The 20,872-nt window shown below is 42.8% G+C and overlaps 2 protein-coding genes and 1 long non-coding RNA gene across 6 annotated transcripts; all 3 read right to left on the bottom strand.

Moving 5' to 3' along the window:
- Positions 1-5,472: 5,472 nt before the first annotated feature.
- On the bottom strand, positions 5,473-8,992 carry glod5 (glyoxalase domain containing 5). 3 transcript variants are annotated; one of them, XM_019869756.1, is made up of 4 exons: positions 8,600-8,992; positions 8,349-8,522; positions 5,829-5,984; positions 5,473-5,737 (listed from the first exon to the last, which is right to left on the bottom strand). In XM_019869756.1, exons 1-4 carry the CDS (start codon positions 8,654-8,656, stop codon positions 5,597-5,599), a joined length of 528 nt encoding a protein of 175 aa, XP_019725315.1. In that variant the 5' UTR covers positions 8,657-8,992; the 3' UTR covers positions 5,473-5,596. The 3 variants fall into 3 exon arrangements, with proteins under 3 accessions (XP_019725315.1, XP_019725316.1, XP_019725317.1); XM_019869757.1 differs by having other exon boundaries at positions 8,349-8,501; positions 8,600-8,991; XM_019869758.1 differs by having other exon boundaries at positions 8,349-8,505; positions 8,600-8,709.
- A 1,339-nt stretch (positions 8,993-10,331) lies between these two features.
- rlim (ring finger protein, LIM domain interacting) lies at positions 10,332-20,414 on the bottom strand. 2 transcript variants are annotated; one of them, XM_019869720.1, is made up of 4 exons: positions 20,257-20,414; positions 18,749-18,975; positions 13,801-13,905; positions 10,332-13,706 (listed from the first exon to the last, which is right to left on the bottom strand). In XM_019869720.1, the coding sequence occupies exons 2-4, from the start codon at positions 18,915-18,917 to the stop codon at positions 12,052-12,054; spliced, it is 1,929 nt and encodes a 642-aa protein (XP_019725279.1). In that variant the 5' UTR covers positions 18,918-18,975; positions 20,257-20,414; the 3' UTR covers positions 10,332-12,051. The 2 variants fall into 2 exon arrangements, with proteins under 2 accessions (XP_019725279.1, XP_019725280.1); XM_019869721.1 differs by lacking the exon at positions 20,257-20,414 and adding an exon at positions 19,998-20,222.
- Positions 15,793-18,750, bottom strand: LOC109515770 (uncharacterized). The gene is made up of 2 exons (XR_002168250.1): positions 18,673-18,750; positions 15,793-17,423 (listed from the first exon to the last, which is right to left on the bottom strand). It is a non-coding gene; the product is annotated as an uncharacterized LOC109515770 (long non-coding RNA).
- Positions 20,415-20,872: the final 458 nt, after the last annotated feature.

Consider the following 20,872-nt stretch of genomic DNA (forward strand, 5'->3'; position numbering starts at 1 on the left):
CACAGGCATACAAATTGGATATTTTCCGGCGGCACACCTGGCAATGTCTTGCGGCACACTGGTGTGCCGCGGCACTTGGGTTGAAAAACACTGATCTTAGGTATTTAGCACACACCAAAAGTGCTTTGCAAGTCAATAACAGTGCGACACACGAATTAAATATTTTGTAGCAATTTACAGTGATTTTGTGGCTCACTTTCACCCTGTTCTGACCTGAAAATGTTTATACAGAAGGGAGACAACGAGGACACGAATGCTGGCTGCTGTTCCCGTCCAGTTTGCGGTTGAAGCAATCTAGGAAGTCTGCCACGCAGACCACCGCTGGATGGCAGCATCTAACAACTAAAGTTCCCCTTCCAGAGTTCCCTACGTTACGAAATTCATCCACCCATCCATCCATTTCCTCACGAAAATTCAGGAAAGCCCTATACATTTACACATTGATGTGTAAAAAAAAAGGGGGGGGGCTAATATATTGGGGGGAAAATGTCGAAAAATGAATAACTGAAAACAATTGTGGTCACGTTTCAGGTGTGGCCCACAAGCGTATATATACTTGTGAATAATTAACATTTGTACCACAACAACATGCCAGGACAATGACGCACGCAATTAATACGATATTGGAGCGTGGCTGGGAGACACGATGCGCTCCCAGAATGCTTTGCGGCACTAAAAATGTAAATAGTGTTAAAATAGTTGAAACAAAACGTGTCTTTTAACTTAAAAGACACGTTTTGTTTCAACTATTTCTTCATTTAGTCGTTTCATTATTAGCTAGGGGCAGCCCGGTAGTCCAGTGGTTAGCACGTCGACTTCACAGTGCAGAGGTACCGGGTTGAATTCCAGTTCCGGCCTCCCTGTGCGGAGTTTGCATGTTGTCCCCGGGCCTGCGTGGGTTTCCACTCCGGTTTCCTCCCACATTCCAAAAACATGCATGGCAGGCTGATTGGACGCTCTAAATTGTCCCTGGGTGTGAGTGTGGGCGTGGATGGTTGTTCGTCTCTGTGTGCTCTGCAATTGGCTGGCAACCAGTTCAGGGTGTCCCAGGCCTACTGCCCGAAGACAGCTGGGATAGGCTCCAGCACCCCCCGCGACCCTTGTGAGGATAAAGTGGTTCGGAAAATGAATGAATGAATTATTAGGTAGTATTTTATTCCGTTTGCTATGATGAGTTTGGTTTCGATGCGACACCGTGTTTGTCTATGTCTGCATGTCCCACATAATCGCTGCAGCAGCTTTTGATGCTCCTGGAAGGCATCGTCTTCTCTCAATCCGAGGTTGCACCAGCACATTACCCAGCTGCTTCGGTAAACACCTCTTTCCATATGTTGATACCGTATTGGCAGGTTTGCTTGGCATCTATTGTTAAAATGGACAATGACCCTGAACAGCAACGAAGCACTCATTGACAGTCAGTCACATGAGGGCCTGGATTGTTATCATATGATCTTTCACATTTTTGGAAGGGATCATGTCTGCTGGTGGTTGGGAGACAACAGCAGGGTCAAAACTGTCATGCATCAGATGAGAATGCCTCAAAATCAGGGTCCTCCTCACCTCAATCCTCTGTCTCGGACGCATTTTCCTCTATATCAGAATATCACTTTCACTGGCAAAGAGCAAAACCTCATGGACAGAAAACCTTTTCCCAGAGGACATTTTCAAGTGAGAGAGCATGCAGAATGCAGTAAACATAGAGCACAATGTGGAATAATTTGGGATGAGGGCTGTTGTGCAAGCTTCTATATGTTTGCTCCTGCTTCCTCTGAAGAGGAGGAATTTGGAATCCAACAATCAGGCCCTTGTGCTGTTCACTCTGTCGAAGATCTGCCTGACTCATCCTGCGGGCACACAATCTTCCCTGAGAATAGTGATTTCCCCTGTGGATTGAAAAAGGATGGAGGGTCGGTTAAATTTGGCATGATTTTGAAGAGGATGTGAGACGAATCTGATTTGTACCCTCATCGATCTGAAGGCAGTCGACGACTGTTGAAGCAACAACTTCATTCGTCTCCCCGTCACACAGAACCCCTTGAATCTCGTGCCCCAGTCAGCCAAAACAAAACAAAAAGCAGTCGTCATGCCAAACGATTTGAATTTGCACATAATGATGACATCCGTAGAGTGGGGCTTACTCGATGCCCATGCCGTGGTGCGTGCTGTCCGGTTCTCCACTGGGATTGGCCGAGGTAATAGCAAGGGGTCCAGTGATATCACAGAGGTGGCAGGTCACTGTGTGGTCAGAGATTCGGTTCTTGATGCTTTCTCTGGTGCCGACGCGGTCCCTACATTGCACCGACTTTCAACGTGTGGGACGATGACAGCATGCTCAGATAAAGACTTGTGGATTATTTGGCAGTTTTACCCAGCTTGAAGAGCCAGGCTCCTTTGCTGACGATGCAGCCGATGCCGCCTGGATACACCTTCCGCATGAACTCCCACAGCAAAGGACTAAAGGGTGGCTTGGCTTCCACCGGTTGCTTCAGACTAGAAATGCAAATATGAATGGGCTTCTCTGCTGGTCGGTTATGTAAGGTCATTAAAAAAAATGGAATCTATATGATAAGGATTAATTGAAATAGCACTAATCATTGGCTCATTTGTCATTGGTACCTTGATGCTATGGATTTTTTAGTAGCCGAGTCCTTGCAGGAGACAGCCGAAGCATTCACGGTGTCTGTGAGAATAGCGCATATTCCCCCTTTTTCCAGAATGCTGTGGCAATTTTCAAAAGCCCAGAGGTCAGTCGAGATTTTGCCACAGGGCACGCACGGTAGCTCGAGTTCAGTCTCCTGCTTCACTTACATCTAAGACAAAAACAAACATTTTTCTGAAGCAAATAAAATCGTTCACAACACAACGCTCGAAGAGAAAAACAAGAACAAATACTGAATACTATACCTTTAAGAACGCAGGGGCCAAAGGTTGTACTCTTTGAGAGAAGCTGCCGTTTACCAATGATGCCATTGTGCAATATGCACAAATTATGGAAAAGAGTGTAAGCGTGGCTACATATAAAAAAACAAAACAAAGAATGTATTGACATTGATCGTGTTTGATTCATATTCAAAACTCGTTTTCACTCACCTTGTAGTTGGTGTTGCAATTGCTGCAGAGTTGAAAGAAGGAGACAAACAAAGAGCACCTCGATGGTTGCTGTTAGCAACAGCAGGACCAGATTCTTGGAAGAAGCTGACGTGAATGGAAAGCATCACAGCTTGCTTCATGAAATCATTATAACTCTCTGGAAATGTCAATTTGGTAATGCTCACCACCGAATAGAAGGAAAGCGTCGATAACCACGAAAGTGATGCCTCCTGCAGGAAAAACCTCAGTTGTTTGTGCGGAAAGCTGAAGTAGAGCACTTATAAATTAAAAAGTAGGGATCAGAGTTGTAGATGCAACATCACAATGTTGGCAATTTCACATCTCACTTGGATGTCATACCTGCAAATCGAAACCAGGTCCATGTTGCCCAAACTGCCACATAGACGAACGCAATGATCGACCCAAAGCGGTTTGTTCCTGTACCGTTCAACCGACTGACATGGGCCTGGATGACCGCTCTAGAAGGGAGAACCCAAGGGACAGTCTGATGCCGGAATGAAGGATTTGTGCTGCGTACACTCGCATGAAGAGCAGACAGAGCCGCAAGCCCATGTAAAAAGTAAAACAGGGCATCAAAACTTTCTTCAGCTGGGCAGTGGAGATGGACTGCGAAATTTCCAACTATTAAAACCGGCAAGTAAAGTTTGGTTCCCTTAATAAGCCACCAGGAGCGGAAGTTGACTTTTCAAGCCATTATTTTCACTACGATTTAAGTTTTCGCCACACGCAGACAAAAGCACCTGAGATTTGAGGGGCTTTTGATTATCTATCTCCTTTGATACAGACTCACTCCATGGACTTTGATGATACATGGCACCCTGCCACTCATCCGTCCGGCGCAGTGCTTCCTGCTGTGCTGCCTCTCAGCGACATGATGCCTGCCAATGGCAAGCCCAGTGGTCTGGACTTCCTGCTGGCCTTCAACGTCTGCATTGAGATCCACGGCCGACTTATGAGGCTCTCTAATGAAGCTCATAACATCCCCCAGGGGTGAGAGTGAAGCAGCGCGGGTGAAATCACAGAAAAGCGCTTTTGTAGGGCTGGTTATCATCGATTAAAAAGATTTGACATGTTAGATTTTCTCCGGGTCCTCCGGTATCCTGCCACACTCCAAAAGCATGCATGGCAGGCTGATTGAAGACTCCAAATTGTCCCTAGGTGTGAGTGTGAGCAGGGATGGTTCGTCTCTGTGTGCCCTGCGATTGGTTGGCAACCGGTTCGGGGTGTCCCCTGCCTACTGCCCGAAGACAGCTGGCATAGGCTCATGAATGAATGAATGAATGACATGTTAGAGATTAAAAATAGAGACAGAGCTTGATATCGGGTCAGCTAATCTCTGTGGCGTTGTCTACAACGCAGCATTGCAGTGAATGGACACACAAGTCACTCACTCAATTGGACAATTGGGAATAAAAACGAGAAAGCTAGTGGACACTTTGGGCCCTATTTTCGTGCCCAGAGCAAGTCGAGCATAAAGTGTAGTCTAACTGTCCGCATGGGCGGAGTTTTCTTTCTTTTGGTGTTTTCCATAGATGGGCACAGGTAGAAAGGGGCATTTGCACCATTGTGGGAGTGAACACAGACGACTCACTACTACACAAAAAAAAGCAGGTCCGCTCATTCGCTTTAAATTCAGCACAGGAGAGGCGCACACACAGACTTTGACATTGCGGAAGCAGAAATAGACTTGCTGGAGTCCATGCGGAAGAGCAAAGCCCACAAAGTACATTTATAAGGAACTACAAACAGACCTTCACATGCAGATGATAAGTTGACCAGGGAGAGCACAGATCACCGCTGTGGGGTGGGCACTTGGAGACCGCTTTCCATCCCCATCGTTCATGTCCGTGAATGTGAAACCCCCACCCCGATAGCTGTGCCAAGGCCCAGGGGGTTATTTTTTGAAAATCTAATAAAGACGCCTGGAGTTCCTCAAGGTTCTGGACGTTGTGGGGCTGGCCTAGTTGACACGACTCTGTAACATAGCATGGTCATCGGGGAGAGAAGGGCGGTGGTCCCTCTTTTAAAGAAGGGGGACTGGAGGGTGTGTTCCGACTACAGAGGGATCACACTCCTCAGCCTCCCTGACAAGGTCTCTTTGGGGGTGCTGTTGCCCCCGCAACCGAACCCCGGATAAGCGGTAGAAAATGGATGGATGGATTGTTTCTGAAACTAATCAGATCCTAAATCCATCTTCACGGTGCCAGTGCTCTGGCCCTCAACCCCATTTGCAGTTTTCCGTCCTGTAATTGGTCGGTCAGTGCTAAAACACCAAGTTCGATAAGTTGTTCCAACCAAGTTTGACGAGTAAAAGACAAAAGTAGCGCTCCGATCACATTATTACAAATAATGATCATCGTGGCTGGTGAGTAGAAAACATTTTAATTTTTGTTTTTGTCACATTTTTCATTCCAGAAAGAAAAGGCCCGCTACTAAGCTCTCGAAAAGTATATATTTTCTTTAAAAAAAACAAGAGTTGGTCTTATTAAAATTCTTGTGATGTTTCTTGGTGATAAGTGGACACTTCAATGAGGTTCTCATCTGGATCTCGGAAGTACAGAGAGGTGATTGTCCCCATCGCTCCTGTCCTCTCCACCGGGCCCTCCTCTATCTGCACTCCACACGCCTACAGATGAAGCAATGTCAGTCAAATATACTGTAAATAAGTCAAACAATTACCAACGTACAAAATAATTCCGTATGACAGGTGGACAGACCTTGAAGTGCGCCGCTACAGTAGTCAGAGGGGTTTTGGTGACGAGACACAAGTCTGCAGAGCCTGGAGTTGGATGCTTAGCTTTAGGCTCAAATTCCTTGCCGAGCTGGTGAAGGTTAAACTTCTGCTTCCCAAAGACCAGAGCTTTACGGTCTCCCTCCATTGGTGGAGCAGAAATGGCATGTGTGAGTCAGGAAAGTTGCCCAAAGTAAATAATTAGCGCAGTGGTCCCCAACCGCCGGTCCGCTGACTGGTACCGGTCCGCCGGGCATTTGGTACCGGGCCGCACAGAAAGAACTTGCCTTAATTCAGTTTTATTTCGGAATACCAAAGATGTTTTATTTTGAAAAACTACCGGATTCTCCGTTACATCCGTCTGTGTCACGCTTGACACACGTCAAGCCACGCTTCTCCATCACGTGACCGATTACTTCAAAACAAAACGCAGAAGCTCGCAAAATGAGTAAAAAAAACTGCTGGAGATCGCAAATCACGGCGGCCTTAAAAGTACGTTCGAGACAACTGGATTAAATGGCTGAATACTCTGAGATCGCCACAATAGCACTGTTGCTATTTCCGACATCCTACCTGTGTGAGGCGGGGGGTTTCTGCAGCAACGGCGACGAAAACAAAAATTACGAAGTAGACTGGACATAAACCACACACTTAAGGTGTCATTGTCTCCTTTTACCCCGAATGGAACCGTCTGGTTGCAGAAAATCAAGCTCGGTGCTGTGGTGAGTCGTCATTTTCATGCACTTTTAATTTGAGTTGTATCGTATTTTGAAGGCATTAAACATTGCCATAGCGATCGGAGTGTTGCGGCCAGATTAGACGCTCCTTGTGTTTATTATTATATTTCGAAAACACCAAGTTTTCATGCAGCTCATACCATATTAATTTCTTGTATTATTTCCACCACACCTTAAATGCCGGTCCCTGAAAATATTGTCTGACATAAACCGGTCCGTGGGGCAAAAAAGGTTGGGGGGCCCCTGAATTAGTGGATGAGCGCAGGAGAAGATGCGTGACATACAATCAAATTCTGCCATCTGGTGGAGGTTCTTACAAATCAGAGGGACGTTTGGGGATCTCTATGGCAATCACATACAGAATGGTGTAATTAGAGAATTAATTCATGCTGTTAGCATCGATTTTATTGTGAACTCAAAACAAAAATAATCAAATGCTTGTTTTGGGAAGTGGGGGTGGGGATATTTTGAAGGGCAAGTGTATGATTAGATGTATGACTGAAAACACAGTGGTGTTATCAGGTGAATTTTTGTTTAGCAAGTGTGTGATGCGCCACTTGGAAATGGAGCTGGTGAGCCTTTTTCCTGTGTGTGCCTTCAGGGCTTTTGGTGGCAATATGCCATTTATTTGTTTTTCTTTTGGTTGTAAGGTAATGTTTTGGGGAACAAACAAAAGTCAGTTTGTGTTGAGTGGAGCATTTCTCCGGTCTGAGTGTTTGTACAGCTGGCACTTGGCTAAGTGGCAGCTGGATTGGTGTTTGCACTAGTCTTGGCACAGCGACAGGGAAATCATGTCTTATGATCATGGACAGAAAAGCAATGAGACGGTAATCAAATCATGACATAATGCCCCAAAAAGACTGTCAATACAATTTTTAGATGGATAAAGCAATAGCATCGTGAAACCTTCAGAATGCCATGTGGTAACTTTTGCATGAAAATTATCATGGCGCTTTGATTGCAATTCCTGGTCCTGAATGAGATGTTTCACGAAGATACTTTAAGTGACCTTCAACAAGGTTTTCCCAGCCTTTACTGAGCCAAGGCCAATATATTACAGTGAACACCCGCATATTTGCAGTTCAGCATTTGCAAATGTACATCTTAGGACATTTTTTGGTGGAACCCAACTTCTATTTTTTGATGAAAGATCAACTATTTGTTCATTTTGGGCTCAGGCGAAAGCAACTTGTACTAGTATGCTATTACTAGTTAGTATTATGGGCCAGGTGTAAAGGTGTGTTTTTGTGTTTAAAAAAATTTAACTACTGAATACAGTTGCTAATGTAACATGGGTTTATAACAATGTACAAGTGGCAACTTGGCAGCCCATGGGCCACACACTCAAAAGTAAAAAAATGCTGATAAATATTCAACATACGTTTTTGCTGAACTACATGGAGTGTGGGGTTTGGGGTCAGGTGGCCCCCGAAATTAAAAAGATGAAAATCCCAAAGTACTAACAAATATTGAAAAACAAAAAAATGCACAACTATATTGGAATTGCCTTTTTTTTTCTTTTTTTGTAAATTGGCCCCCTCTGCATCATTCAAGTTGCCTATCCCTGGTGTATAATTATGGTGTTGGTGCTTAATGAGCATCAACACACATTTACAAACCCCTTTAAAAGATGCCCTTCCTTCCTATTATTCTCTTTGAAAAATATAATTTCACACACCACCTTTACAAGATATCACAAAAAGTATACGTCTCCTGATCTTTACTCGCTGATGAACCCCTGGCCGTTCGAACACATTCCCGCGGCATACCTTGAACGTGACGAGCTCCATGCCCAAAACCGACGTGTAGAACTTGATGGTGTCTGGCACACTTTTCACAGTCAGCACCAAATGGTCCACATGACTCACTTCGATCGGACACGTTCCCTTGCGTTTTACGGCGTCTTTGCGTTTGAGCGAAATCTTTCTGAAAGAAACCCAAGGCTAAATCGTACGTTCATTATTTCACGTTTCTGCTCGAAACACAGTACCACATCTTCACTTTAACAACTGTTAATTACCTTAATTATCATCCCCTGGACGCTCCAAAAACGACTGACAGCTCTCTGAAGTGCCATAACTGTAATGTAATTGTAAGGCACTTCCGCGTTGTCCACCTTTGCAATTTGAAGACAGAGTGGAGACAACTCGCCTTCACTTTTCTAACAATATTTTAAGCCTATCAGCTATTGTTCAAATATTTTCAAAATTGTGCAACCTGAATCTAAATGGTATTTTGAGAAGCGGGTATAATCAATGACCCGTTCTATACAGTATTGGAAACACTGCACATTCATAGAAATACAATGAATTCCTTAAGCAACATACTACGGGAAGACTGGCGGACGATTTGTGGTGTGCAATACATATTTACAGCAAAGTTTATGTGTGCGTTTTATTTTTTCATGAGTGTAGTCAAAACTAATACATCTGTCTACAGTGTATGCAAGTGAGTGAAATACTGTAGTGTACAGTATTGCTACGTTTGTTATGAGCGGAAGAATGCGATTTTTATTGCGCTTACAGTGCCCCCTGGTGTTCCATTTGAGGTTTGCATTGAGTTCGTCAATCTAATGCGCAAGGAGTAGATTATTGCCAAGATCGTCACCTCCTCGCTACTTCTGTTTTACATATTCGAAGACGAAAGACTTTGCGACTATTATTTTGCATTTTGTGTTCTGAAGGACACGGTGTACACATCACGTAATCCTTAATTGCCAACACTGAACAAATCCAACTGCTGCTCGTCGGGGGTGCTGATTGGGGTGGGGTCTGGAATGGCACTCCTGCAATGGAGAGATTTTTACGGTGTTTAAAAAATTATAATAAAGACTTTGGGGGGGGCGGCAACCCCCAACCCTTTTTTTCCATGGAAAATGCTTCTTGGCAGTTTATCTCCTTATTCAAGAGTTTTTTGGGGAGGGGTTAAAGAAACTATTTTGTTTTGTCTTAATATATTTCAAACGGTCGTCAATTATCCACAGATTTTCATTAGTCGCGGGTGATCCGGCCCCTATTTCCCTTGATTAGCGCTGGTCCACTGTATATCCAAAACAAATTGACAAAATGCATTTCTCAAAAACAAAACAAAACATGAACATCAGAGTGAAGCTGTGGTTAGGCACATCTGCCTTAAAGTTATGACTTTCAGGGGCGAATATCAACTCTGGTCTTCAATTAATGAGTTTACTTGCATCTCATGCTTGCGTGGGCCATGTACTTTTCAAAGAAATAAATGAAAGGTTAACCAAAGACTGAATTGTCCTGAGGTGTGAATGGGAAAGGTTGTCTATTTAACCCGCCAATAGCTGCGGCAACCGGTCCTTAGTACAGTATACCTGCCGCTGGCTAAAAGTGAGCTGGGATGGGCTCCAGCTGACCCACAACCACAATGGGGACTTGAGTTGCAGAAAATGAATGTTAAGGACGAATGCATTTCACTGGAGAGCAGGCGGGTTGAAAACCCTCTAACAATAAAGAGGGTTGGAGAAGCACCTGTTCGCCTTCAGAGGATTGTACTTGTCTCGGAGTAAAAAGGCCTAGGGAAGGGTAAATGTGAGCATCTGCACGTAGAAAATGCCTGTTTGATGATTTCAAATATTCACAAACGTGATATCTTACAAATACATTTGTGGCATAACTTGTTTAATTCAGCAGTTAAGTTTCCATTCAAGCCCAGTCAAATTGGGCGTATCACAGAAAAAATGTATACACAAGTTTGTGGTCTTCTGCAATGACAAAATGTGGCTTTTTGGGGGGGGGGGGCTTGCAAAAAAGTGTATCAACCATGGCAAAGATGTCCTGTGTTCCTGTTCTTCAATAGTGCCATAAAACCTGACATATCCCTCTAATATAGAAATGTACTTCAACACATTTAATAATGCAAGAAATCTTTATTTAGGATTTCAGCCATTGAACATAGATTTAATAATAGCATACAGTTATATAGAATAATTTGTTTGGTGAACTTGGACTTTTGCATGTATTGCACGCTGTAATGGGCATGTGATGAGGCTGAACATCTTTTGACAGTCTACCAGACCTTGATCAAAACTGAAGTGTGAAGATGGGATTCTTTAAGATTTGGAATTGCAAATGGAAATTAATTTCTGCAAATTATTGGTACTATTCCATCATGAACTGAGAAAGTTAAGACGCGTTACATTTTGCTCAGTAATCCTAACAAAACAATCTGAACATGTGAGAGTAGACCAGGCAACTGATGGATGGCGGAAAAATAGATTGCGCAACATTTCTACGGGAAAATTCCAGGAATCTTTAAGGAGCAAACCATTGACAGAGAGACCAGGCGTGTTATGATTTTTTTTCAGCACTTGTAATGTGGGAAAATTCACATGTTAACAGTATGATTTCAAACCAATATGTACAACCGGCAGAGACATCCCCAATTCCTGGTATCGGCATCATTACATTTTAATTTCTTTTTTGTGAGCCAAATATGATACAAATCCAAAAGTGTTTTATTTATTTATTTATTTATTTTTAAATGTAATCTGTTTTCCCATATTCTTTCTGCCGGAACAACTATCTACTGCATTTTATGAAACAATTGCACATGGACATTATGCCGTAGTTAACAAACATGGCAGTGTATAGATGAAATGGCAAAGCAACATTGTCCTCATTTGGTCGTAACCGTCAATGTATAAAATTGGCCGGAGACTGCTCCCAGCTCTGTTTAGATGCAAATTAAGGGTTGCCCTGGTAGACAATAACATTGGCCAATCCAAAAATAAGACCACGGATACAAAGCATGACTCAAAATTATTTATACAAGCATATTTACAGCTAATACTTTGACCTGGAGTAACCGAACTGTACCAACACACCTCATGGTATATAAGGCATTGATTAGGAGCTAATAAAACTGGTGCAGTTTGAGCTGCTCGAACTGCCTGCAGGTGCACAGCTTTTATAACCAGAGGGTTTTCTTGAGAATAGCCTCTCTCTCTCTCTCTCTCTCACACACACACACACACACACACACAAGTTGACGCAGTGCAAAAACAGAATGGTCATGAAGGGCTTGATTCGAACAGCATGCAAGGGTGTGTGACTAACTTTGGAAAGGTGGAAACTAGTATTGTAATAGTCAGGTCTATTAATTGACAAGTTTCCCAGGCACAGGTTGCAATGGAAAGCCAATTTCTGCGCACAACAACCGTCTTCATTGGATAAGACATTATTTGTTGTACCTGGTCATTTGTCTGCGACTGGAAGTAAAACCGACATGTTCAAACTCGGTATATCATGAAACCAGAATACCACAGCAACCGTAACCTCCGGCAGTGCCAGCGTGAAGCAACCCAAATCAAACTGGTGACGACCTCAAGATAAAACTTGCAAATGGTACGGATGGTCGAGATTTCAACAAAGACTGCTCTCCTTCAAGTTGTGAATGAACTTGGGTTATTACGTCACGCATGTGTGGGACAAAGAGAACTGCTATGAACTACACTACGCTCTCTCGATTGGTAGACACCAGAACTACCCTGCGACAGATAGGGCAGGTGGAGTTTTCGGACAGCCAGCGATCGATGCAGTGCACGTGATACTCGTGGGAGCAAGGAAGCTTCCGGAGCTTGTTTCCTTCCGCATACTCTGTTATACAGACACTGCAAGTCTTCAAGGCGTCACTTTCGCCAAAGTTGCGCATGGCAAGGTTGTCAATCTGTTCTTTGGTCAGTCCTTGGGGTTGGTCCTCATCTTCGTCGTTTAATAGGAAGAAATGAGCCAGTCGCAGAAGGGGCAACGAGCTCGGCTCCTCAAGGCTGATAGGTGGTCTGGGTCGAGCCCTGCCACCGGGGGCTGGCGGGGCGGGGGCATGTCCTTCATCCGTATCGGTCTCAACTGTCCTCGCCCTGACATCGGCAGCTACGGCTGGTTCATCAACAACAGGAGCAGCAGGAGCGGCGGCATCCGGGGTATCGTTGTTTTCAGCCAAATCCGCAGATGCATTGGCTCCACGGTTGGAATCGGAAGAATCAGAGTCTGAATCCATGAGGTAGCCGAGCTCCCCGAAGCCTGTCATGATCTGTCGAATCATAGACTGGAGAGCCATTGAGGTCGCCTCTCCCAAACCCGCATCAGAGATTCTGCGGATCGGGATGCGAATGGTGCTGACGTAGGTCCGCACACCGGCACGCTCCGAGCGCGAGAAAGTCCTACGAAATCCACCGCGCTCACTTTCATAAAGAAACGTGTTGTTTGAGTTCTGCGAGCGCGAACGGGTACGACTGGCAATGCTGTCCCTTTGGCGATACTCGCCTGGACGCACGCGCCGCACCTGGAGATCAAGCATGATAGTCGGCGGCCGTCGTCCAGCTGCACCCCCTTCAACTCCAGTTTCTCCTTCTTGGGAGGCAACGCTTTGGGTCTCAGGACTTTGTTCAGTTTCAACCCTGGTCTCCTGAATATCAGTCTCAGCAGCACTTTGTCTAGAAACAACATGCTGTCGAGTCCGAGAACTACCCTCCACTTGAGGGGCAGGTGGATTGCTAGGATTGCTGCTGGGGCTTTGAGATGTTTGAGCAAAGCGGGGATTGGGGAGCTCTTCCAGCTGATCTAAACGGAGAGGGGAGCGACTCCTGGCTGAACGAGTCCCGGTTCGGCATGGTTCCGAACTGCGGCTGCGAGCCCTCCTGTGTCCTCTACGTAGCGACACAGAAAGAGTGGGTTGAGCTGGCACGACAACTGGTGAGCTGGGAGCTTCTCCATGTGTCTCATTCGAAACAACCATCTCCTGCTCAGGCTCGGGTTCCGGTCCCGGTTCCGGCTCAACAATGACAGCCATCTCCTCGACAACTGGTTCTTCTACCACTCCTGTCTCCATGAGAACGGGTGGGTCAGCATTTCCCTCCACTGCTTGAGACTCTGGAGGCTGTTGCTCTCCTTCGGTAGCTGCCTGCTGCTCTGCTAAGGTGCGATTCACGCTGATTTCCAGGCTGAATCGAAAGTCTCCACTGTTTGGGTTGGTCTGACTTACAGCCCTCCAGGACTGGTTTCCACGATGGCCAGTTCTGGTTGTGTTGCCTGTGCGCCTCACAGTGTTCAGCCATTCCAGGAGACTATCTCCGTTAGGAGGATCTTCAGAGGGTTCAGGTTGCTCTAAAATGTATGGAGATATGTCAAAGCATTTCAGGCTCATCGCTGATTTACCAATTCGATTTTAAATAGAAAGCAAAAGAGATGTTAACCTTACCGCTGGGCTCTTCTACATTTTCGGTATTGGGCGTGTTACTCTGCTGCTCTGCACCATTTTTGAGATTCTGAAGTCTACTAAACAGCTCATCCTCAGTTGCCTCTCCTGAAAAAGAATTTAAAACATAACAAGAGCACTTTATCAACAAGAAAACAGCGCCGTGTCTCACCCCGGAATTAATTTTTTCAATGTCATTTGGTATTAAGTTCATCTTAAAAACAGCTAAGACACCAACGTGCAAACCATTTTGCACTAAAATCAAATGTTCAATCAGGCTGAAGGAAGCATATTCCAACAGAACGCAAAATCTTTTGACCTCAACAACAACAATAGAATGATAAGCAGTGAAAAAATATCCCGCCTGTACTGTATTTAAATTTTTTTCTGTTCCTTATTGGCTCAACGTTTCTCGAGGTGCCATCCTGCAATAAATGCACAGGACACAAATTCATCCCATAGTCCTTAGAGTATTTTTCAAAATAGTACTGATCCAAAGAGCTGTTTTGTTTCCTTAAAACACAGCAACAGGACAATGCTTAAGACCTCTAGACTTACCAGGGCATGCCACTGTCCAGTCAATGCCCTCGCTTCGCAGGGTGCTCCGCTAAAGGATGCTCCAAACTTACACTCTCCCTCCCACTGTCCTGGGACACAAACGGATTGGTGTCTTCAGTAGAGCGCGAAAGTTGTGGGATTTTCATCATAGTGTGAAAACCAAGCTTCCCGAGCTTAATGCTCAGCACAGCATCTTCCGATACAGGCAAAGGAAAAAAAAAAAAAAAAGATTTAACTGACTGTGGAGAGATAAAAAAAAACAATTCTGATGATCACATAGGTGACATTGGATGAAACGATGTAAGCGACTTTCACAGCAGACAAAATGTCAAAGGCTCATTGTAAGGGAAATGCAATCCAACTATGTAAACTTCAATCTTCCCAAATAATCAACAGAAATGAGCAAATCTGTGTCACAAGTACCATAGTCTTTTTTTTTTTTTAATCTTTGCACATTAACACAGGTGCACGTCAACAATGTGAGACACATATGCTAACAATCCTGTCCCTAAACACAAACACTTCTATGATCCACTTAATAGTCACACAATGGACCGAAGTGTTGAAGTCTCTCACAAGAGTAGAGGCTGGTGAAAAAAAGAAAAAAAGAAAAAGAAAAACAAAACTATTTAATAGTGATTAAAGGGACTAACAATTATATAGCCAATATAACTACCATAACATTTGGGAGTTTAAAAAGTCACATTTTACAACTGTCAATGAAAATGGTGACTCAAATATGAATTCAATAGAACAACACTGGACAACAGCAAATGTTCATCAGTTTGCATTACGTGTCCCTAAACTTATTTCTGACACTGATTAAAAAATTATATGTTGTTTGTTTTTACATTTTGTTGTTGTTTGTTTTGAAGTGTGATCCACAAAAGCTTGCATAATACAGATTTTACCATTTATCCATCCATTCATTCATTCTTTATCTGAACCGCTTATCCTCACGGGGGTCGCGCATGTGGATGGAGCCAATCCAAGCTGTTTTTGGGCAGTAGGTGGGGTACCCTGAACTGACTTTAAGATAGACAATCATTCTCACTCACAACCACACCTACGGGCAATTTAGAGTTATCAATTAACCTACCGTGCATGTTTTTGGAATGGGGGAGGAAACCTGAGTACATAGAGAAAACCCGCGCAGAGACGGGAGAACACGCCACACAGCAAGGCTGGGGCTGGAATTGAACCCACACCCTCTGCACTCTGAACCGGACGTGTTAACCATTCGAGCACCTTGCAGTGCAGATTTTGCCATACACTGTAATTTATAGCTTGGACGTTTCAGTCCAAAATTCCACCTGTTGCTGAATGTAATCCTTAATTCACAAATATCACTACATGTGTATTACTATATTGCATATTATTATTATCAAAACATGATGTGCCAGAGGGGAAAAAAAAAAAACAAGGACAGATGCAAAATCAGTGCAAAAACAAAATCTAGTTTACTTGCAGCTCCGATTGAAACATCTATATTTGTTGACCAATGAAATTAGCAGGACATACCCGTTTTCATTAACGTTTCTTAGGCTGGATTCACACTGCAAGTCCAAGTGCCACAATTCGATTTAGTCTTTAGAATTGTATTTACTGTCTATTTACATTACTGTATTGTCAAGTTTGTCCTGAGATATCAGTGTTTTACACATTCTGAACAACAAAAAAACCTTAACAACTTGCATGCAATAAGGGCTAAATTTATATGCGTCAACACACTCAAAGTAAATAATAATTGAAATGTGGAACATTGAATAATTAAGTTGGCTTAAAAGGATTTTCCCCAACCCACTGTAAAATGAAGTTAACTTCTGCATTACACCATAACATTTTTACTATATACTGGGTTTAAACCACATTTTATTTCAAGGTATACGGTTTTGCTGCAGGTTTGAATTACTGCATGCTATCCATGAAACTCTAGTGTGTTTTGGAAGACGTGTACTGTATATGTGTAGTGGATGAACTGTAAATTAAATCTGAACAGCCCAGTTCAAATGCCATTTTTGTGTTAAAAAAAAAAAAAGACCAGGATAAATCATTTCACAATATTTTTTTTTCTACCATCAATGTCACATATAACCTATGCAATTAATTAAACCAAAAATCTAAAGTCAAGACAGAAGCTTTGTCTTACAATGGGAAAAACAACAACACTTGAAATCAACCAAAGACATATGCCTTATGGTCAGATAAGACCGAGGTCAAATTTCGTGATCATAATTTCAAAAGGTACTGTATATATTTGCCGCAAACACTGCTCATCACCATCAGTGAAGCATAGCTAGAACTGGAGCCTTAGAGTAGGTGCAGAGAAAACGAAACAGTTCAACAGCAGTCATTGTAAACACAAAACTGTCAGACTTCGGCTAATTAAAAATAAACAAACAAAAAAGGTAGCAAAAAAGCTTCTAAAGGGAAAAGAAAATGTCAGAAATAGCCTACTAAATTAAACATCTGAACTTTATTTTGTGGTTACACTAATCAAATGTGACAGGGGTGTGCTAGTTCCCCATTAACCTAGGTTTAAGTGTGACTGGTCAATTCTGAACATAGCCACCTTCCACAGTTATAAGAAAGTGTGCACACTTGTGCAACCACATTATCTTGGTTGTTTATTTTCATTTCCACTCTCAACATTGAGGGTTTTTTTTTCAGTTGATATTCAATGTCTCACTCACATTTATAGCAGATTTTTTAAAATTATTTAAGTCCCATTTTTACATCACAAAAACCTGGCATTTGAACAAGGGTGTATAGACTTCTTCTGTCCACTGTATACGCATGCCATAGATCGGCTTACTTCAATGATGTCTCGCGAACAGTCTGTCAATTTACTCTGCAGTCATGTTGGCAGCTCTCTCATTCATATCAGATTTTTATTTACATATGTTGCTATGCCACATGACTACACCAAAGTGGGCCCCTTTTGTCTGGGAAATCTGTCACTTGAACCATGTAGTTTAAATCCAACCATAGACACCTAAACCACCATACTGCCACTTAGATACACAGAATTTGAACAAAATGGCCTTTGGCCTACTTTTGGATTAACCCTCATATTATGTTGAAAAAAAATCACATTGATTATGTTGTGGGTCATTTTGACCCGTACTGTAAAAATCCACACAAAATAGTCAAAAAACAGGTTACACTAGTAACAACTTTGTTTAAGATGATGTAAACATTTAGAAAAGAGACACACAACAGATTTTTTATCCCAACAGTATATTTAAGAACTGTTTAGTTGAATGTTTTCCCTGTTATGTTTCTTTTTTTCATTTAATTTTTCTGAGATTTTCAGTGTTTTATCTACAAAGTATTGCACTGGCAGTTGTATGTGTGCTGTCAGATTGTCAAGTCCCCCTTTGGTGGCGTTGTCGTCCAGGATCATTTGTGGCTTCATGTCTTCTCTTGTGCTCAGAGATGCATCTGTGTGCATTGTGCTCATTACAAGAACATTTTTATTTTCTTTGGGCAGTTTGAAACAACTGCTGCTTTTTCAGTGAAAACAAATACTGAGGAATGCAGGGGTCTGCCCTGCATCTTCAGAATTTCACCGGGAATTTCTGTCTTATTTCTTATGACTGTTGCCAACATAGTCAGCTTTCTCTCCTGAACTTCATCTCCAAGGCCGTATATTGTAAAGAAGTTATGACTTTGCAGTCCTTCACTCATCTTCAGCACCACACGCATCATCTGAATCTTCTCAGATGCTCCTCCAAGTACCTTTCCAGTATGCACTTGCATATTCCATGCAAAACTAGATTTTGCATCACAGGCTGCCCACATTTTGATGCCATACTTGCCAGAAAGATCCTCTGTCTCTGAAATCTCTTCCTCTGCATCACTATCCCAGTTCAAACTCTGTGATGAAGCTTCTTCAGCTGTAAATTTTCTGGAGCTCATTTTTGGTATGTTGGTCAAAGAAATGACATGAGAAGAGTGACGAGTCAAATGAGAGAAAGTTCCTGCTCTACACACACCTGGGTCTCTGGCAGTCACTGAGCAGTCAAAACAAAGTACTGTTCATCAATTAGACATGTTTCTTTTGGATCTGAAAAGCTGCTTGCCCACATTAAAGTGCCTGGGTCAAAATGACCCCCAACATCATATTTGTATTCAAACTGTGCACAGACATCCCACTACACATCAGAGCGTCCAGATTTTACACACCAGTTCATGACCCTAGATGAGGAAAAGTCAATAAATTTCATGAATAAAAAGAAAGGAAATTCAGTGGTTTGGTCAACAAAAAAACTGAAATGGGTCAAATTGACCCTTAACATAATATAAGGGTTAAACATCAGTAATGTAATCATATGATGAGCTGACAGCATGTCCAGTAAAATTAACTACCCATAAAATGGAAGACGATTACCTGGGGTACCCAAAAGATTGTTGTCCCTCATGAGACGATAGTCCTCATCACTGAGATTGTTGACAAACTGGTAGAAGGCCTCTTCTCTATCAAGACGATCGAGCTGCCTCCTGCGCTGCGACTCTGGCTGGTCACTGGCGCTCTGCTCTGAACTGTCAGACCCTTCCATTGAGTCAGAAGGGGAAGAGGTCCGAGAAGATTCTCCAGTCTCCAGCAAGATTTAGAAGCTGGATGAAACACAATAAATGTACATGTACTGTATGTAATAATGGTTTAAAACATGGTTCCAACTTCTTAAGACAAGTTAAAAATTTTAGGCTTTTTAGTTCCATTTGATGTAAAAGAACAACTTCACAATAGTCTCAAGGTCCTATTTTGTGTGATCTTACCACGAGAACCATTTGGTATTTTTTTATTTTTTGTGATTATTTACAATCATGACATCCTACATGCATCATGTGTTAACATGTTTAGGTCCTGAAAGATTTACATTTGATTGCTAATCAAGGCCTTGCTTGACTTAAATATCTAAGACTTTTTAAGGATCTGCTGGAAAAGATGTAAGGATTAGAAATGACTTTTGTTGAATAAATGACAAATGTGGGTGATTAAAAAATGCGGTAGCTCACTGAATTACAAGGCCTGACTCGATATATTTTTCAGATGTGTTGTAGTAGAAACAGTACATTATTCAGTTATTTTTCGTGTCAGGAAATTCCATATCGAAAATCGCTGTTAATACATCCATTAGTTATTACCTAAACCCAAACGTCGAATTATCATTTCAATTCGCTAACATTATAACACTGTAATTTGTAGTACAGCGAAACTACCAAATGTTCTAAAGAAAATAACAAGTATACATAACAGCTGATATGGAGAAGTCTAATTTGAAGGAAAGCCCTTTATACATTGAGAAATAGAGCCAAAACAAAATGGCATCTAGTTTGCGTTCATATTGCTATTAGTGAACACGTACGCTACTGTACTCGGTACACTTAATGTAAACAAGATGGCTGAAACCACTTGACGTACAGTTACCGTAAAAGAATTTATTTCAAACGTGTTTTATTGGCTTATTAGTCGGACACGCCGAGATAAATGGCTACAAGCGGCGATGTGGCTTCAATGCTAACTAGCGGAGTGGCCGCTAGCAACGTAATCTTCAAACGGGCCTTTCGTCTAACCTCACGGTAGCGATCAATTTCACAAGAGTCGTTAGTACCACTAAATTGCCGTGTACACATACCTGGCAAGGTCAATCGCAATTGTAAATCGGCTGACAAAGCTTCAGTAAATGTTCAACAACGGGATGGGATTGTTCCAAGTCCCTAAAGTGTAGCGTCATCGACAGCCATTAGCCACTGCTGAGCTAACTAAGCGGACGGCAGGTAGCAATGACGTTCTAAACCAGTACGAGGCAAGTGCAAACGGGACCGAAATGGTTCGCTCAAAATAATAGTACCAGGAAACATAAACAGTCTCTCAAAAGGTCCCTGTTATGTTACCTGCTCGGTGATGAGAGTAATGATAGGATAGTAAGTCCCAGTTGTTCTTCCAATAACCTTATAAAACGATTGAGTGTAACATGAAGTGTAGTTTCAGGATTCCATTTTGTTTCTTTCGTGAAAGCCACAACGTCCTTCCGGAAATAAAATTTCACGATCCCCGAATTTAGACTCACAGGAACATTTAGTGACGTTACACGTCTATTTTGGAACGTCAACGCCACGGTCAACGCGCGAACCAATCGGAGAAGGTGCTACCTGATAGATAGTGTTCAGGAAATACAGTTAACGGCTGAATCACTCAGTTCGGTCACAGCGTCACAGCGTGGCTGTACTGTACAAACATGCCAAGTACTACCCGGTGATACTGAAATACAGTATGTTTCTGCTTTTCCATTAATTCACCAGTACATCACCGTTATCATCTCTTAAGATTCCAATTAAAGTCAGTGAGCACGTGAAAGAAAATCAATGCCACTATTTGGAACGCGGCACGTTACAAGAGATTTGTCCAGACTTCATCCATCCTTTATCCATCCATCCATCCATCCATCCATTTTCCACCGCTTATCCGGGGTCGGGTCGCGGGGGCAGCAGCTTTAGGAGGGAAGCCCAG

The sequence above is a fragment of the Hippocampus comes genome, unplaced genomic scaffold (genome assembly GCF_001891065.2).
Source record: "Hippocampus comes isolate QL1 unplaced genomic scaffold, H_comes_QL1_v1.1 scaffold9, whole genome shotgun sequence".
NCBI classification, from domain to species: domain Eukaryota; kingdom Metazoa; phylum Chordata; class Actinopteri; order Syngnathiformes; family Syngnathidae; genus Hippocampus; species Hippocampus comes.

Excerpts from the sequence above, each read along its gene's own strand:
- glod5 (XM_019869756.1), bottom strand. The coding sequence starts at position 8,656 with ATGGCACTTCAGAGAGCTGTCAGTCGTTTTTGGAGCGTCCAGGGGATG. Across the intron at positions 8,523-8,599 it reads TCCAGGGGATGATAATTAAG|CCTTGGGTTTCTTTCAGAAA; the intron begins GTAATTAACAGT and ends CGTACGATTTAG. Across the intron at positions 5,985-8,348 it reads TGGAGCTCGTCACGTTCAAG|GGAGACCGTAAAGCTCTGGT; the intron begins GTATGCCGCGGG and ends CCACCAATGGAG.
- rlim (XM_019869720.1), bottom strand. The coding sequence starts at position 18,917 with ATGGAAGGGTCTGACAGTTCAGAGCAGAGCGCCAGTGACCAGCCAGAG. Across the intron at positions 13,906-18,748 it reads CAATCTTTTGGGTACCCCAG|GAGAGGCAACTGAGGATGAG; the intron begins GTAATCGTCTTC and ends ATTCTTTTTCAG. Across the intron at positions 13,707-13,800 it reads AAATGTAGAAGAGCCCAGCG|AGCAACCTGAACCCTCTGAA; the intron begins GTAAGGTTAACA and ends CATACATTTTAG.